The sequence below is a fragment of the Terrapene carolina genome, unplaced genomic scaffold (genome assembly GCF_002925995.2).
Source record: "Terrapene carolina triunguis isolate 2854851 unplaced genomic scaffold, T_m_triunguis-2.0 Scaffold558, whole genome shotgun sequence".
In the NCBI taxonomy this organism is placed as follows: domain Eukaryota; kingdom Metazoa; phylum Chordata; order Testudines; family Emydidae; genus Terrapene; species Terrapene triunguis.
The window spans coordinates 922,873-942,201 of record NW_020664909.1 but is presented as its reverse complement, the minus strand read 5'-3'; the positions used below and the strand labels follow the sequence as shown (position 1 = coordinate 942,201).

Here is a 19,329-nt window from a genome sequence, read left to right as displayed (position 1 = left end):
TGATATTGGTGGAATCTAGGTTCATTACTAACAGCTCCCTAGCTCAGCCCTTTCCTGATATTAAGAAAAAGCAATTAACAGAAGGCAAGACAAAAGTGAAAGCCAGGGCCCTGTGGAACTTTGCTATCAACAATGCACTCAACATGTTCAATCAGTTCAGCATTAATCTCTCCAGCTTTTTTCTTATAGGAGTTTAAATTAAAAAAAAAAAAAAAAAAAAAACACGCAACATGGCCTTTCCTTGTTTTTCTTACTCTTTTTTGTGGTTACATCATTAATACAATATTGGATTTTGAAACCCAACCCTAAGTTCAGTAGTAACAAATGGACAGATGCCAAAATAGATTAGATGTAATGGATGTTAATAATTTGTATTGTTGTAGTACATACTAGGCCGCATGTGCTGGGCACTGTACATACACATAGTAAGAGACAGTCCCTGCCCCAAGAGCTTGCAATCTAAATAGGTAAAACAGACTTGGGTGGGTGAAAAGAGGCAAAGTGACTCGCTTAAGGTCACACAGGAAGTCAATGGCAGCACCTGAAAAAGACTGGTCTCCTGTCTCCCAGCCTTGTTAGCTGGAGAGGCAACATGAACTATCCCTATGTTCGATTCCTGGTTCAGTCACTGACTTGCTCTGTCAAGTCACTAAACTCTGTGCCTCAGTTTCCCCAGATGCAAAATGAAGATAATGATGGAATCCCACCTTTGCAAGTGTTTTGAGGTCTTAGGATAAAAGGTACTTGTAACGGTGCGAGACTCACCGCCACGGCGCCTCCTGCTGGTCGCTTCTGGGAATTAGCTCATCCAACCTCCAGAGTGCCCTCTGCAGGCTAATGTCCTGCTGCTGCTTGGCCCCCCATGTCCCTCCCAGACCCAGTGCCCCCTTATCTGGGGTGCTGCCCCCTGGCCATACACCCCTCAGTCTCAGGGTCTCCCCTCCCCAGGGAACCCCCACCCACTATCCCCACCTTGGGTCAGTATAAGGCTACTGCCAGTCATTGTCTAGTCCCCCACACCCTGGGGCAAACTGCAGTATCAGCCTACTCATCACCAGCAAGGCTGGGTTTAGACCTACTGCCTTTGCCTACTCCAGGCTGCCCTCTCTAAGCCCCAGTACCCATTGGCCTTCTGCTAGGCTACAGCTTGGGGCTTTCCTGGCTGGAGCACCCCAGCCCTGCTCCACTCAGGTTCTCTGCTCAAGTCCCTACAGCCAGGTCCCTCCCTCTCAGAAGCTAGAGGGAGTCTATCTCCTGAGTGCCTGGCTCACAGCCTTTTTATAGGGCCAGCTGCAGCCTGATTGGGGCGTGGCCCAGCTGTGGCTACTTCCCCAATCAGCCCAGGTGTCCCCCTACCACAGCCCTCTCCCAGGGCTGTTTTAAGCCCTTCAGGATAGGAGCGGGGTTACTGCCCCGCTACAATGCTCACTCATTCTCGCCCGTCACCCCAGTTGGGGTATGGGCCGCCAACCACAGATCTCCAGAGTCCTTTATCCTGGGCCATTTGTTCTAGCTGGTTCCAGGTATAGCCCATTTTTATGCTATCAGCCTGAAGGTCGCGTCGCCAGGTCTTTCTTGGACGGCCTCTTTTCCGCTTGCCTTGGGGGTTCAAACATTATTATTAAAATTATTACATAGGATGAACAACATTGCCAAGATGCGACTGAAACTAATTTTTCAATTCTTGACTGAGTTTTATCTATGCAGCTTTAAAAAAATTAACAGGGGGGGTTGTTATTTTGCATTTAATAAACAATAGTAATTTGCTAGTCAAGTGTATTTTAGAATGCTAAGATCACAGTTTATTACATCATCTCTGGAGGTTCAGATTAAAAATGCCACCAGATGGTAGTGACTGAATAGTCTGTGCGATAGATACAGAGCCTAGTCAATAGGGCACTGGATGAGGTATCAGAAGACCATGGATGGTTCTGTTCCTGGATCTGCTATGGATCTGCCATGTCACCTTGGGCAAGTCACTCCACCTCTGCCTTGTCTATTCAGATTGTGAACTCTTCGGGGCAGGGACTGCATCTCACTATGTTTGTACGGTGCATAGCACAATACAGTTTGTAGGGACTACTTAAATGCAAATAATAATAATAACAATGTATAGTCCTAGCCCAATTAGCTAATCCTTTGGGCCACCAAAGCTCACCCAGAAAGCAGCCCATGGCTCCAGTGGATTCACTTGTTATTTCTAGGCCAACAGTAAGTAATCCAAATTTTCAGTGAATTCAAAAATTACCTCAACGTTTTTTTTATGCAACTCAGATATAAAACTAATTACTTTTATTAAAACTGGGTTGACACAAACTATGTATTTTAACAGCCAAATTCTTGTGCCTGGGAAATCACAGGACAGTTGAATAAAGTAACAAGTAAAAGTTGCTTTTCTCAGCATCCAGGATAGATCAGTACCATTCACAGTCATTGACAGTAGGCTTTCTCTGATCAGTTGATTTGTTTGTAAGATACATTATAAAGCCCTGCTGTAGACTTCCGAGAGTAGGAGTACTTGTGGCACCTTAGAGACTAACAAATTTGTTAGTCTCTAAGGTGCCACAAGTACTCCTGTTCTTTTTGCGGATACAGACTAACACGGCTGCTACTCTGAAACTTCCGAGAGTGTTATCCCACAAAGGGCTGGAGCCATTCAGTTAGCGTGGCATCAGTTTTGGTCAGGGGGCATGCTCTGGATCTGATCTCAAGGGCCGGTTTTCCAATAAGGCCTCCAAGTCTTCAGGGGACGAATGCTCACACGCCAGTTGTCACCTCGCAGCTGAGAACAATATTAATTAATGTAAAAGCTACAACAGCCCTGCCTTGGGCAGCAACCATTGGGTATTTGGGGGATTAATCCCCTGTCCCCACCCTGCAGCCCCCCTGTCCTGGGCACCGGGCGGGTCTGTGGGGATTACTGCACTCTGCAGCCCCCTCTGCAGGGGACAAAGGGAGGGCCCCTGTGGGGATGACACCGGACGTCCTTATTACGCAGCCCCTCTCCTGCATAACCCTGCAGCACCCGCCAGGTTCAGACACCCCCGCAGCCGAGCGCTGCACCCACGCAGCCACCCCTCGGCCCATGTTCGGAGCTAGCGGGACGCCACGCGCTTCCAAGTCCCCGGTGCAGCCCCGCCCCCTCGTTCTCAGGTGCCTCGCAGCCCTCTCCCCTGCTGCTGCTGGGGGCTGTAGTCCGGCGCAGCGCCCTGGGCGGTGGAACTACATTTCCCGGCATGCCGTGCTCCCCGGGCTGGGAGCGCCGCTGGCTGGCTCAGGCTGCGCGAGGGGGCTGCACCGGGTGGCGGCCGCTGTCATGTCCCTGCTGCTGCCGCTGCTGCTGCGTGGGGCTGGGGGCGCCCGGGGCGCGCTGCGCCCATGCTGCCGCGCCGCCGCCCGCCGGGGGCTCAGCTCCTCTTCCGGCGGCTGGGCTGGGGTCCGGCCGGGGCGGCGCTCGCTGCTGGCCGGGCTGGCGGGGGCCGCGGCGGCGCTGGCCGGGCTGGGGCTGGTGCGGCGGGCGGAGATGGTGTCGCGGGAGGCGGTGGCGGAGGAGGAGGACGAGCTGTCCCGGCGCTGCGGGGATTTCATGGCCCCGCCGGTGAGCGGGCTGCGGGAGCTGCGGAGCCGGCGCCAGGACATGCGGAGCCGCATGGAGATGCTGATCATGGAGACCCAGAGCCAGGTGTGCCGCGCCCTGGCCCAGGTGGATCGCGGCGCCGCCTTCACTGTGGACCGGTGGGAGAGGAAAGAAGGTGACGAGCCGCGGGGGCCAGGGAGCGGGGCCGAGGGTGCAGGGCACGGAGTGGGAGCCTGGCTGCGCGCACCTGGGGCAGGGTGGGTGGACCGGAGGATCCTTACAGGGTGTTTGTGCCTGGCCGCACGTACTCTCGGTATAACAAAAAGTTGACAGATGGGCGATCGGGCGATCAGACCTCAGACCCACGGTGAAGCCTCACCCTGGGTAGATCGTGCCGACGGCTAAGATACCGGAGGGGATTGTTTCTCTCCTACACTTCCCCAGCTTGTCATGACTAGGGTGGGAAGCAGATCCTGTGGGTGTTAATCATTTGATCGGTCTGGAATAGATCACATCACATTACCACTGGTCAAAGAAAAAGAGGGGTGCCAAAAGGGGGCATGCTCGTGTGCATCATCTGGAGAATGTTATATCTGATTAACCGTTCCTCGTGCTATTAACCCTTTCCACTTGCCGCTTTCCTTTCCAATATCCGAGCTCTGCTGCACCCTGAAAATAAATAAGGAATTCCTAGGAACAGGTCTTTGTGTCTCTAGCAATTAAACAATCACTTAAAATATGTTGTGTTGAGTAACTCTTGCAAAATACTACAGTCATCGGTTGTTGCCAAACAGGGTAGAGCTGTTTGATGTGTATGGACAGATTCTGTTTTATAATGATACTTTTCTTGCAGATATGACATTTCTGCCTCTACTCTCCAAGGCATAAATTCTGGGCATTACTCACAATCACACAGAGATTGTAAAAAGGAAGATATAAATGGTCAAGGCTTGAAAAATTTACCAGACACATTCTATGTAGAAAAACAAACCTACTGTACAAAAGAAGGCTAGGCCCTACCAATGAGTCCAGAATAAACATATTAGTGAGAAGTCTGGCTCTCCCTCAGGCCTTCCCAGCTCCAGGGAAGAGAAGAGTTGCTGGGATTTCTACCAGGATGCTTTCCATAGACCCCACCACCACAACCACCCTCAAGCAGGGTACATCTTCTATATTTGCCTTTGATTAGTAGGTGTCTGATAAATGTGAAGATCCCTCTTCCTTTAATTGCAAGAAGTTGTTGTTTTCCATCATTTTTCCCCTCTCCAGACCTACCCCTTCTCAATAGCCTCCTGACTGCTGGGGGTAGGAGAGAGGTTTCTTTTGAATCCTCCTTTCTTCCTACTCCCTTTCTCCTGAACAACTCCAGTACTTGCATGTATGGTTGCTCATTGCTTTCCCAAGCAGCAGTGTGAAACTGACATGGTTTGTGACAGTTTTGTTATTCCATTCAGGGTTCTGAATAGCAGCAGAGAAGCTAACTGGTGCCTTCTTATCCAAACACTACTGCTGCTTAGGAAAGTTATGAATAGCGTGTGGAAACACAGAAGCTGTCTGAAAGTCAAGTGTAATCTTCCTGAATTATCTCCTTCCATTTCACAGATTCTCTTTACAATCATAAGAACTAGATTTTTGTTTTAAATGAAACTAAATTCTGTATAAGCCCCCATACTTGCCAGGGAATATTTCACTATTATTGCTGACAAGTGGGAGAGTGAGAATGGATTTTTCAAGGCTTCTAAATGATTTGGAGCAATCATAGTATTTTAAAATGAGAGGTTTTGATAAAATGTGTCCCTTAATGAGTGACAATGAATGACTGAGAATGAAATGTGGTATTAATTACAGTCTTTGGTTTCACTTTGGAACTGTTTAAAACAAATTCAAATTCAGAAGAGACTACTAATGGTACTTAGCTGACCATTTATTCTTGCCACTTATGTAACTTGGGTCATCGGGAGGATTTTTTATGGCGAAAACTCTGCTGCACATCTGAAGTCAAAATCTGGCTATTTGTTTCTACTTGCAGTTACAAGTGACTCTCTGGTTTATAGTTGTTTCTAGCCAGGTTCTAGTAACTCCAGACTTGTCTGTGTTTCCAGTGACAGAATAAATGGGCTCTCTAGGTACTTCACGCAATCTATGGTCAGCCTGTAAAATTCACTGCTTCAAGAGGTGATTGTCAAATAATAGAGGGGGATTTATAAAAGAACTAGATAATTTTATCATCAACATCATTTGTAGTTATTCAAGGTAAGCAAAGGAGTCAAGATAGCTCTTGAAGATCTAATGGTCACCTATACTCTACTAATCAGTGTTAAGAATTGGCAGGATAAGATGCTTCTGAGATCAAAACTTTCCTGGGGTTCTATTTAACAGGTGGTGGTGGTATCAGTTGTGTGCTCCAGGATGGCAACGTCTTTGAGAAGGCAGGCGTCAATGTTTCTGTAGTTTTTGGGCATCTTTCCGAGGAAGCAGCCCAACAGATGAAAAGCAGAGGGAAAACTCTGAAGACCAAAAATGGTAAAACATGCTACTTAAAATCTAATTGAGTCTACAGTGTTACTGAATTATTGTGTTGGAGACAAATAAATCAGACTTCTCTTATCTATGTTTTTATAAACTGCCTTACCATATTCAAACAGATCTTGAAGAAGGCCACATTTCTGAATGAAATTGTTTCTCTTCTCAGTGCTCTACAACTCTTCCTATAGCATGCATGACAGGTTCTAAACATGAACACCCACCTAGGAAGCTTTCAAATCTCCAAAGATTTGAATATCAAAATAAGTGTCACCTCCTGTCTTGTTGCTCTGTCTTGAGGACAAAAGAAGTGCAGCCAAAATTGTTTGAGAAATTACAAAATCCAGATTAAAGAGGAAAGGGTATATGGACTATTAAAACAACCTCAAGGTGAAACAGGGTTCATTGATACGATGACATGTTATGTTTGCTGGAAGATTTATTTTATTTTGTTTTTTTTAACTCTTGGCTCCTATTAGCATTGCAGTAACACTAGAGGGTAATTCAAGTCAAAAAAGGATCCAGTAAAAATGCCATAGTATTCCATATTCCTCCTTCATCTCATATTTGTTCATGAATAAAAATCTTGTTCCGTTACACTGGACACACACACACACACACCCCGTACATATGTACAATTTAGATTTCTGTTTTTCTTTTGTATATAACTAAAGGGAACTCCTCCCCTCCCCCAAGTAAATTAGAACTTGTTGAGTTGTTTTGTTGCTGAAACAAAAGGCAGAATAGAACCCAGTTTCTCCTGGTCCCCATGCAGTCGTAGTAATACTTCTTTACTCACTGCAATAAGCCAGCATAACTTGGAAGATGTGCCTGAAGCAAGCATGTAAGGACTTACACTGCCATTTTTGGGTCTTTTTTTGACCATAAATACACTGTAATAAATGACAGCTCACTATTGAAAGCTTGAGCTTGCTTTGCATTTCTCAAATTCCAAATGTTGCTGTTTGTTTGGAGGAGAAAATTGCAAGAGCTGGTATTGTGCTTGTGCACTGCATTTCAGCATTCACTAGATTAGATCCTGATTCTTCAGCTAGCTCCTATGGTCAGACCCGTTTAGTAGACATGCTGACTTCAATGAGACACCATGCAGAGCCAGTTGCAGAATTGGAGTCATAGTTTGGAAGCCTTCAGGTTAAAAGGTGTTGCATGTAAATTGTTCCTGTTCTTAACTACTGCTTTTTATGTATGTGCTGCTGTCTAGGTAAATTGCCTTTTTGTGCCATGGGTGTAAGCTCCGTTATCCATCCAAAGAATCCCCATGTTCCAACTATACACTTCAACTACAGATACTTTGAAATTGAGAACGCTGATGGTAAGATTTATAATGGTCTGGGGTGTGTACAAATATGGAGTCAAATTTTAAGGATGGAGCGTGACTTAGTGGTTAAAGCACAGGATTACAAACCCTTCTAATTCTGTTTCCAGCTATGCCACAAAATTGTTGTGTAGTATTGAGTAAGTCACTTAAGTACTGAGGTTATTTTAGGGTGACCAGATGTCCCGATTTTATAGGGACACTCCCAATATTTGGGGCTTTGTCTTATATAGGCGTGTCAAGGCTGTATCCCCACTTTGAACTTTAGGGTACAAATGTAGGGGCCTGCATGAAAACTTCTAAGCTTAACTACCAGCTTAGCTCTGGTCCGCTGCCACCATCTCAAGAATTCCCTCCCTGGGAAGCCTTGAGAAACCTTTCACCAATTCCCTGGTGAATACAGATCCAAACTCCTTGGATCTTAAAACAAGGAGAAATTAACCATCCCCCCTCCTTCCTCCCACCAACTCCTTTCACCAACTCCTGGTGAATACAGATCCAAACCCCTCTTGGATCTTAAAACAAGGAGAAATCAATCAGGTTCTTAAAAAAGAAGGCTTTTAATTAAAGAAAAAGGTAAAAATCATCTCTGTAAAATCAGTATGGAAAATAACTTTACAGGGTAATCAAACTTAAAGAGCTCAGAGGACCCCCCTCTGTCTTAGGTTCAAAGTACAGCAAACAAAGATAAACACTCTGGTAAAAGGTACATTTACAAGTTGAGAAAACAAAGTAAATCTAAGACGCCTTGCCTGGCTTTTTACTTACAAGTTTGAAATAGGAGAGACTTGTTTAGAAAGATGGGGAGAACCTGGATTGATGTCTGGTCCCTCTCAGTCCCAAGAGCGAACCACCCCTTAAAACAAAGAGCACACACAAAAGCCTTTCCCCCCCCAAGATTTGAAAGTATCTTGCCCCCTTATTGGTCCTTCGGGTCAGGTGTCAGCCAGGTTACCCGAGCCTCTTAACCCTTTACAGGTAAAAGGATTTGGAGTCTCTGTACACAGAGAGCTGTTACCCCTCCCTTTATAGTTATGACAAGGCGCCTATTACCCCCACGCCCTGTCCTGATTTTTCACACTTGCTGTCTGGTCACCCTAGGTTATTTTTAACTTAATGAAATTTATCAATCTGACACAAGGAGGAGCCAACACCATGTGACCAATCACCAGTGGTCCGTGGACCACAATTTGCAAAACCATTTTTTAGAGGCAGTGACTCATTTCCCTGCTATCTTCCTGCTGCAGGGTTAACTTAAACTAATATACTGTAGATGGCTCCTGACTATCATTACAAACCTGAGAGAAAATTTTTGTAAGCCCATTCAGGGTAGTAACGACAAAAGACTAACCTTGTGCAATTGATACTACATGAGAATGGGCAGTAGTCAGGGCAACTGATATAACACTGCACAAACTTTCCTGCTTGGAGGTTAATTTAATAATTGTCTGGATTCATGAGTCATTTTCACCCATATAATATTAGTTTAAACTAAGCATTTACAGTGCTACTTTTGGGTACTCTTGAATTTAACGTTTGAAAGTAGTTGCAATTGTTGGTTTGTATCTGACACCTAGCATTGTATATGATTTGTGTTTGGAAATAAAGCAGTCGTTGCATGTCTGTCTTCTGTAGGGACTAAGCAGTGGTGGTTTGGTGGTGGAACAGACCTGACTCCAACTTACTTGAATGAAGAGGATGCTGTTCATTTTCACAAAACTCTGAAGGAAGCTTGTGATGAGCATAATCCAGAACTGTACCCCAAATATAAGAAGTGGTATGTGTGGGGAGATGTACTTGCATTGTTGTTTACCTTGGGTCGGATTTTTTTTTTTTATTTGTGGGAAGGAGGCGGTATCACACAACAGGCCGTGCTAATGCTGTTGCTTTAAGTTAGTTATTAGCTCACCTCACAAAACTATTGGGAATCTTAGTTAAGCATCTCAGAATGATATATAATTAGTGTGGTTTATCAGGGCCATGTTCTGCCCTCTGATATGTATGAGCAGCTCCCAGTGAACCTCCGCTGGAGCTGCCAGTGTGTATCTGGGTAAAATTTGGCCAGACATGTTTGTAAAGCACTTGGAGATCTCCATTATTCATATGCAACAAACATTTCAAATATGAATGTCTAAAATTGGGCTCCTAAATCGATATTTGTAGCCTGTTTTCCAGAGTTGCTGACACAGATCTCCTGTGTCAGCTTGGGCAAGTAACTTAACGTCTGTGTGTCTCACTTTCCCCATTGGTAAAATGGAGGAAAATAATAAATGCCCCTGTGAGATGGATGGTAAGGGTTAACTTATTACACTCTGAAAAGAACTGAGATCCTCTGAAGGGAGTGACTGCTACAGAATCACAAGCTAATTCGCTTGCTGCTCTTCATTGAAAAGAGAGTTTTCTACTATGATATGGGCTGTTTGCACTAATAATGTCTTTAACTGCTCTGTTTTTATAATTTTACTTGTTGCTAACCTATCTCTTAATAAATAATACTGTACAATATGGCACAACGTCTGACACATGTAACTTGTGCAAGGTTTAGGTGATATAACTCTAAAGAACACACTCGCCCTCTGTTACAATTGGGAATGTTTTTGCAAGTTATACATGACTGAAATTGCCAACTGCTTTATTTATTGATAACAATGCCTTTCATTCATGCCTGCTGCCTTCCATATGAGCATCTCAAAGCACATTACAGATATTAAGCAATTAAACCTAGACCTTCATTCCAATGCCCTAGTCACAAGACCATCTATATCTCCTTGTAACACAAGCATATTTTTATTTATTTTGTATCTTTGGAGGAAGAGATGGGGGAAAGTAGCAGGAGATACAGATATTGGGGGGGTGGAGGAGGGAGGGAATGTCAGAAAGCAAAACCGTTGAGAACTTTCTTCTAGTTTCTATGAAATAGTGTTAGATGTGAGGAGCCACAATGGGGCATCTGAATTTTAGACATTCCGAGCTGCAAAAGACCTATTGGTTTACTTTGTCCATTCTCTGCCAAGGGAGGGTTGCAGACCAAAAGTGCTTTGTCCAATTTAATCTCTTTTGTGAATGTTTCAAGCAACTGGGCTTTCATGCCTCCCCCTGGGAGATTATTCCACAGAGCTCTCTGGTGAGAAACATTTTATTTATGGTTCAAGCTAAGAAACTTACTTCTCTTTTTATCCCTCTGCTCCCAGATATCTTGTACATTGTTAGCCCATCCTAAACAATTCCTCTTCCTCGTGGGGGCAAGACCCTCGGGTGCAATTGCCAAAAGGAGTCGGAGGTAGTTTAACTCTGCTCCCACTGAAATCCGTAGTAAAACTCCCATTGACTTCAGTGGGATCAGTTGGGCTAGCACTGCACTTTTGAAAATCCCACCCCAGCGTCTTTGCTGTCAGACAAAGCAGCCAATTACTGGGCTAAATTATATTACTCAGAACTAATTAGGGTGCTTTTGGGGGTGGGGGAAGGAGTTTGTCCTTGTTGCATGCAAGGGGAGCGTCCTGCTAGGTAAACAGCTGCAGCTTTCAATGACAAATGCATTGGAAGCTCAGCTGTGCATCACTTAAAGACATAGATTTAAGCTGACTGTCTCTCTTGCTTTGGAAGACGTAGCTGATGGCGCCCTTCAGTCTTAAAGCATAATGGATTGCTTGCTGCTCTGCGTCCAGTGTCTTATCTGCCACAAGCTATGGTATCCAGAGGAAGGGTAACTTCTTTCTGTAAGCTGCCAGCCTTTGTCTGAGTGTGAGAGATAAAGTGGGTGGTGTGAGTTCATTTTTGCTGTTATCTCGGGGCACGCTATTTAATGTGCATATGATGATCTTCTCTTCGAGGAATCTCTTAAGTAGTAGGATATATCCAAGTGCTTCTGTGCAGGTTGTTACAGTTCCTTTACTAGATGAGAGAGCTATTCAAGCAAGCTAGAGAGGTTGAGGATAGCCAGTAGTGTAGGGTATGTCTGCTTCAAGTGTTAACAGATACCCACAAGGAAGGCTGTACAACCATTACTCATTATCAAGTGATGTATATGTATGCAGGGGAGAGGAGAGAATCTAGTGGAATCAGCATGCACTTCCTTGTTCCTTACTCAGAAGGCAGCCTCAGGGAGGAATACACTCCTTCCTCTCCCATGAGGAGGGGAGATGAATCACTTCCTTCCTGTGCAGACAGCCCAACTCTAGGGTTTGGTTTAAGAAGCAGCTGTCTAGGGACACGCGTGCTGCACCTGAACCCAACTTTCTCAAATGGAAAAGCTCGCGCTTATACTTGCTGTGCTAATTTCTGTCCTAAGTGTCTCATCGGGTTTATACTCTAGGCTCTTCTGTTGAGTTTCACACGCTGTCCCGCTGCTCTCTCAGGCCTGGTCTACGCTAGGGGTGGGGATCGATCTCAGTTACACAACTTCAGCTACATGAATAACGTAGCTGAAGTCGACGTACTTAGATCTACTTACCACGGGGTCTTCGCTGCGGTAGGTTGACAGCTGACGCTCCCCTGTCGATTCCACCTGCGCTTCTCGCTCCGGTGGAGTACCGGGGTCGGGAAAGCGCTCAGCAGTCGATTTATCGCGTCTTCACTAGACGCGATAAATCGACCCCTGCTGGATCTATCGCTCCGGAGGTAAGTGTAGACATGCCCTAAGTTTCACTCTCCACCCACCTTGGAATAAAAAGCTGATTCTCCCAGCAAAAGAGAGATGTCTTTCAATTTACAGTAACTTCTCCATCTCAGTGCATGTACAGCCCCACATTTTTGTTTTTATTGCTTGAGAGCAGCCATTGTGGGCAGATCTTATGAGATTCTAGTACTCTGAGAGAGAGAGAGACGGGATCTCCTTGGAGGAACCCTCTAACAGGAAAGGAGATACACTGTCCTCTTTTGTCTCAAAATGCACAGCCGTTCTGATACCAAGACTTTCTCATTCTGTCTCAAACTTGAAAATGGGCCTGCTTTCATGGGCAAATGTTGCTAAGATTTGTGAATCTTTCATGTGTTTTCAAAAAAAAACCTAGTAAAATTGCAAAGGAGAAAGTTTTTTAGGGAGAACGTGAAATGGCAAAAACTTGTGTGCAGTCTTCCACAAAATAAAATGTGAATTTTTATACAGCTCTGGAAACAAGGGCTGCAGAGCTCAGTGAGATGTACCTTAATAAGACTTTTCCCCAGTTTCCTTGGTAAGGTGTAAGGTGTGGACTTGTACCCTTGAAGACTAATGTTTGCATACGTAGCCACGTATTTCAAAATCTGCTGTTGTGCTTGTTCGCACATGTGCAGTAGCTGATCTTTTTTCAAGGTAAGCCGTGTCGTGCTTCGTTATACTGAGAGGATGATTTAACCCTTAATGGCAGCTAATGTAGAGCCTAGTCCTGCATGGTGCTGAACATCTTTAGCTTTCATTTAAGTCAATGGGCGAAGATGGCATTCAGTATCTTGCAGGATTTGGCCTTTCATCTGCATTTCACCAGTCTAATGTCTGGGGTTTTGATTGTTTTACTCTGAACTTAGTGCACTAGCCTTGACATCTGGTTGTTGCTTCTTCCAGGTGTGATGATTACTTTTACATCAAGCACCGTGGAGAGCGAAGAGGGATTGGGGGCATATTCTTCGATGATCTGGACTCTCCCTCAAAAGAAGAAGCATTTCAGTTTGTGCAGAGTTGTGCCAAAGCCATTGTGCCTTGCTACGTTCCCATTGTGAAGAAACACTCCCATGACTCTTTCACACCAGAGGAAAAGTTATGGCAACAGCTTCGTAGAGGGAGGTGAGTAATGCAGGAACAAAATGTAACATAGTGGAGTTGGGGAAGAGGAGAAAGTGAGACTGGTTCCTCTGTCATGACACGAGGGAAACTTACTCTTCTGTAACATTCCCACATTGAATCTTTGCAGAGTCAAAGTTATGTTTTAAAAATAGACCCTGAAAATCCTACTTAAGTTGGTACAACTGCATTTTTAGGGTTTCCCCACACACACACACTTTTTAAAGGTGTTCAGGCTGATTCCATTTTAGAAGTATAGGATCCTATGCTTCTTTTGCCAGTACAAACTGAACTCTTCATAGTAAATGCAGTATTTTTGCCTGAAGAGATTTCTTTTGCATACTCTGAAATCCTTGGAACTCTCAAGAGTTCAAAGAGAGTCTCTTGAGCACTGCCAATGATACTCATTAGTAAAACATGAGGATTTTAAACTAAGAGGAAATTGGCCAGCCCTGCTGGTACAGCGCTTGTGTTTTAATGTTCTGTAATACAGTGAGTATGGGGACAAAGATAAATAAGAATACAGACTAGGAAAAATCAGGCCATCCAGTTCCTGCATTTCTTAAAAGTAATAAAGTGCTTTATGTAGAACTTTCCTTTTTAATTTCTCTCTCCCCTTTGAAGAGCCCATCTTTATGATAGTGAAATTTAGTGAGGCAAGATGTCTTGCAGGACAGTATTGTAGTGGGCTTTCAAATGCCTTTTGTCACTAGATACATAATGAAAAGGAGCTACTGCATATATGGCACTCCTTAAATACCTTGCTCTAGCAAAACTCCTTCTCTGTTGATTTAGAAATTCTCTGTAGCATAAAAAAGCTGAAGGGACTGAGAATCCCCTCTAAATGTCAGCTGTAATCCTTTTATTAATTGCTGTGGTACTTCCTTCCTTCTACACGGTGAAAAATAACCCTTTTACTCCACCATTTCTATTCAAAATATGTATTGCTATTTCTTATTGTCTGGCTTCGTCCCTTTCTTCAAAGAAAGTGAATGAACCAGTAAAGGGATATAGAAAAGAATAAGACTGCAGTTGAGTTTAGGTCCCTGTCCTACAGCCTTTACTCACCTGAGCAATCCCACTTACTTTAATGGGACTACTCACATGAGCAGAGCATTGCAGGATCAGGCCCATTGAATGCTTGTGGCAAACTCAGGAGGGTTGTGGGAAAATAGGTTTCCATTAGGTTGCAGCCAAGACCCTACTAGGCTGCTTACTACGTTTGATCTCCCTGCAGAGCCTTGGGCTAGGTTATTTTCATTCCTCTGCATGAAGATAAGGAGCCCCTCCCTTCACTGTCTCTCTCTTAAACGTGTCTGGTTGTTAAGATAGCCACTTCTGAATTGTAGGGGCTCTTTTCAGTGCCCTAAATGCTGGAGCAAGACAGTGAAAGCAGAGTGGCTGCTGCTGTGCCACGCAGGGTCTCCGCACTCTCCCATTTGAGGGGCTGAGGCAAAGAACAATAACAAAGACAGCTGGGCCACAACAGTGCTTCAGGTGTCCCAATTTGCATGTTGACCCCTACTTACGGAAGACACCATGTGCCTCAGGAAGTGTCTCCGAGCTTTAGCATTTAGGTGGGGATTGAGCTTTTTGTGATCTGTCTCGAATGCTTTCCACTAAAATTTTATCTTAATTTCCTTCTTTCTTAACTCCGTACAAGAGAGTTGTGCCCACTTTTGCACTGGCAGGTGCTACCTCATTCCTGTATTTTAAATCATGAAGTGAAGTTCTTGTCTTATATAGCTTTCACTTTTAAATCTCTATCTATAGCCACTCTTGGGGTCAATGCTTGGAATTTTGAGTGGGTGTTTTAGCCCAGCAACTCGGGCAGGACAGGTCCAGCACAGCCTGGACAGAGTTCAGACAAAATATGGCAGTGGGGACTGGGGTGGGGTTGGGAGGCAGGTGTTACTGGATAATAGAGTTTCCTTTTCCCAAATCCCCCGCCTCACTCTCTCTCTGCCACTGTTCTGGGATGCTGGGCATTTTATAATTCCCTGCAGCTGACTCTGCCCTACACATCCTTGTATAAGTGCTGGGTAGCTGTGGGTCTTTCTTAGTGGGAGACTGTTTACCCTTTCCCTATTAGCTATCGGACAAGGCCACCACAGATCCTTACAATAGTCAAAAGGGAGTCTAGCTGGATGAGCTCCTTTGGAAAATGTCCCCTTTGTGTAAAGGATTGCATGCTGGGAAGATCAGTGTTGTAAGGGCACATGGCTCCTTTGGACAGAAAGGTTGCCCAGAACATGATGGCTGTAAATTCATTAAGTGGCTGTTTCATTAGAAAACCTCATCTGGAGACTTGCTAAAGATTTCACTGCCTCCATCTTGTATTTTATTTAGGAGGTAAATATGGCTTCTGATTGTAACTGAGAAGAGTTTCCATCGAGAGTTTAACCAGACTGCATATTGTGCATTGCCTTTGTGCTTATTAATGAGCTGAGTCTGTGGCTTGCAGGGTTGGTTCCAGTATTCTCTCAAATAGTTGTTCAAGAATGGAGTAGATGTTCACAGTTGAGTCATTGAGTTGACAGTCAATTCATTTTACTTATTTGGAAACCTCCCGTTCTTGTTTTGTGATGCCTGTGTGTGCAGTGAAAGTCTCTACTTCCTGTTGTTCACAGGAGGACAAGGCTACATACTCATTCCTGCACATATGCTGAAGGGGGACAACTGGTCCAAACCTGGTGCTCTTTGTTCTGGTGTCTTGGGGTCAAGGAGACTGAAACTGACTATTGTTTGCAGCCTCCTGCTACATGCAAACATCAACCTATGTGACAGTAAATCTGTTTTTGTGCTAATCCTTTGTGTCTGTGTTATTCCCCCACAGGTATGTGGAGTTCAATCTTGTTTATGACAGAGGTACAAAGTTTGGCCTTGCAACGCCAGGATCCAGGATTGAAAGCATTCTTATGTCTCTGCCACTGACTGCCAGGTAAGGGAAAAGTTGCATGTTATTCACATGCTAGATCACTGTTTGTTTTCTTTCCCGCTGTCCAGTCTTGGCCAGGTATTGGCAGCAGGAAATGTACCTTATACATACCTGCAGACTATATATCACTCCCCAATCCTACTGTTGTGAAACCAGCATGTTGCAGGGATGGACTGGTTTTATATGTTGAAGTACTCGGACGCTGCTTCCCTTCTCTACATGAAAAGTAGTTCCTAATAAAAGAATGAGAAAATGGAAAAGGTTAAATACTCTCTACTGCTTGGAATATCTTTAACTATTTTTTTTCCACAGTTCCCCATACACTTTTATGGTTCCCTGTCATTTCAGCAGCAGCTTGTTGCTCAGTGGACTATTTTACCTTCATTTTTAACCTTGGATTATTGCAGAGCTCCGTGTTTAGTTTTGACATTAGACAATGAGCTAAGCAGTGGGTGAAAGGACCCCATGCTGCAGTTTGTGCATTGGGGCAAGAGGGAAGTTGAAACCTAAGGGTTCCCTCCCCCGCCCCATCCATTGAATATAATGGGTGTAGAAATATCTATTCCTAACTTGAGATGAAATTTCAGTTGTGTGTGACTATGGCATCCACAGAAAGGCCCAGCCATCCACATCCAATCAGAACACAGCTTTGGACAAGTGGTGTCCTGCCAGCTAGACTCTAATAGTTATATTCCCTCTTTGTTGTGCGCAGGTGGCAATACATGCACACGCCGCCAGAGAAGTCCAGAGAAGCTGAAATCCTGGAAGTCCTGCGCAATCCCAAAGACTGGGTGCACTGATGAATAGTGTGAGAGAGATGCTCAACTATAAGCAAACAACATGAACTCTTACCAACTGGCTCACTCAAACTGCCATTGCCTGGCAGTTCAGTGTCTGGATTTATATTCTTATCACGTGCCTTAAAAATGTTGTAAACTTGTCATCCTTTGCATGTTGGTGCAGTGTTTCACTGGCAGACACACTTTTCTCTGTCTGTTGCCTTGTGGCGGGTACGTGAGATATTAGTAGGACCAACTGATGTGTTCAGTAACTGTTTCAATTTGTCTAAACACACAATGGTATAAAATACTGTGAAATGTTCCCCTAAAGAATTAGTGTTTTCCAAGCTAAAGGTGAGTTGTGCCCTAAATTACACTGCTTGCTGTTAGGAAATTCACAGGAAATTTTAACATTTTAAAAATAATGTTCTTATTTGTTTCATAGTTAAATGAGTATCTCTGTTCTGGTGCGTATTAAACCTCTTTTTAAATTCAGTTTCAAATACTTTATATCACAGTTATTTTTCACTAAGGGACAGATTTTTAAAGGTATTTTGGTGCCTGACTCCCATTGACGTCAGTGGGAGTTAAGCACCAAATTGGATTGGGTGCCCAAATACTTTTTTTAAATCTGGCCCTGTATTCCTAAAAATGTAGTTCCCTGGAGTGGTGGTTGCTTTAAAAAACAAGTTGAAACTCCACTGAAAGCAGGTAGGAAACATTTGACTCTGGGCCAACTAAGGAAAATTAGCTCCCTTGCCTTTTTTTCAGACCTACCAAGCAGAGCTATGTTAAAGACAGACTGCACAAACAAAATAGTGAAGCCATACATTTTAAGGAAGATGTTTTTACTTTTAATCATATCCCAACCATCAAGACTGCAGTATAAAAAATGTTTTATCCATGTGCTTTGTAGATCAAAAATCCTCTAAGATGTATTAAAATTCACTAAAACAGAGCAAAAAGTATGTTTAAACAAAGTGCCGACCCAAAAGAGGAGGAAATCCATCTATATACTAGTTTTTACACTAGGTTTTATTTACATGAATGTACTTCTGAGCTAAAGCGTCCTTCACTAACTGCTGACTCTGAGGCCTTTAGGGGATGGTGGCAAAGATTGTAAAGAACACTTACTATAGGAGGGAAGTTGTGACATGCTGCACTGTACACTCTCACAGAAGAACATCCAACATTGTTAAATGTGGGTGTCTAAAGTTAAGCACTGAAATCCAGGATGCATTCAACCCCCTTTGATTATGTGGAATAGTCCCTTACTCCTTAAATAACTCCGTTCATGTCAAAGGGACTACTTGAGGAGTAAGGCACTACTCAGTATGAACAAGTGACAGAATCTCACCCCTTCCGTGTCCGGGTATCTAAGGCGGCCTGGTCTAAACAAAGCTGCACCAGTTTAGCTAAAGGTCTGATTTTAAACCAACTTAGTTAAACTGGTGTAGCTTCGTGTGGCACTATTATATTTACTTCAACCTGGCTTATAGTAGCTTAGTTTGCACTGACAAATTTAAACCAGGTATAAACAGGTATGAATGTCCACATAGAGACTTGCACTAGTTAACCTGGTTTACTAATTCAGTTAAAGTTAAACCAATGGGCAAACCCCAAGTGGACTGACTTTCAAAGGTGCTCAGAAACTTTGAATATCAGGCCTTTTTTTTTTTTTAGGTGTTTATAGAAACCCAAATCTGAAAAATGTGCCCTGTTTGTTTTAGCAAGATGGTATTTACAGCTTTCTTCTGTTTGCTATTTGACTTGTCATCTGACACTACTGTGAAACTGAATAAAGTGGCTAGCGCTGCAAATGTGTTAGTGGTCACTGGTTTCTCATGGTGAAAGAGCAAAAATCATGGAAGTAATTTAATCACAGGCAGGGCCGGCTCTAGACACCTTCAAACCAAGCACGTGCTTGGGTCAGCACAATTTCAGGGGTGGCTTTCAGGGCCCCTTTTTTGCTTTGGCAATTGCGCTTCCAGGAGTGGGGTTTTTTTTTTCTTGGGGCAGCAAAAAACCTAGAGCTGGCCCTGATCACAGGTACTTTTTAAACAATCTATTCTAATCCTATTCACAAATAGGAGTGTGAGTGCCGTGGTTAAGCACAAGCCGAGTTCTCTGTTAGCCCTTGCAATTTTATCATCAAGCTTATGATATTTGGTGGTTTTCTTAAAGCCCCGGCTCTCAGGGGCAAGTGATTACCGGAGAATCTCCGCTTTCTGCTTCCAGAGAAAAGCCTGAAACCATGAACAGTGTAATTCAAAGGTTCAGAAGCCAGAATGCCAATAAAAAGAACCCATTTTGTGACTTTGTGACTCCTGATGTTTAGCAGCTGACTCTTTTTTTTTGAACACTTGGGGTTGGCAATAAACGTATAGGATTTGCTACATATTGGCTGATGCTGTAAAG

General features: G+C 44.0%; 1 protein-coding gene across 1 annotated transcript; it reads left to right on the top strand.

The window, feature by feature from the left end:
• Window positions 1-3,316: 3,316 nt before the first annotated feature.
• On the top strand, window positions 3,317-18,587 carry CPOX (coproporphyrinogen oxidase). Its single transcript, XM_024203574.2, has 7 exons — window positions 3,317-3,752; window positions 5,957-6,100; window positions 7,323-7,433; window positions 9,072-9,213; window positions 12,979-13,197; window positions 16,031-16,135; window positions 16,845-18,587. Exons 1-7 carry the CDS (start codon window positions 3,317-3,319, stop codon window positions 16,930-16,932), a joined length of 1,245 nt encoding a protein of 414 aa, XP_024059342.1. The 3' UTR covers window positions 16,933-18,587.
• The last annotated feature ends 742 nt before the right edge of the window (window positions 18,588-19,329 follow it).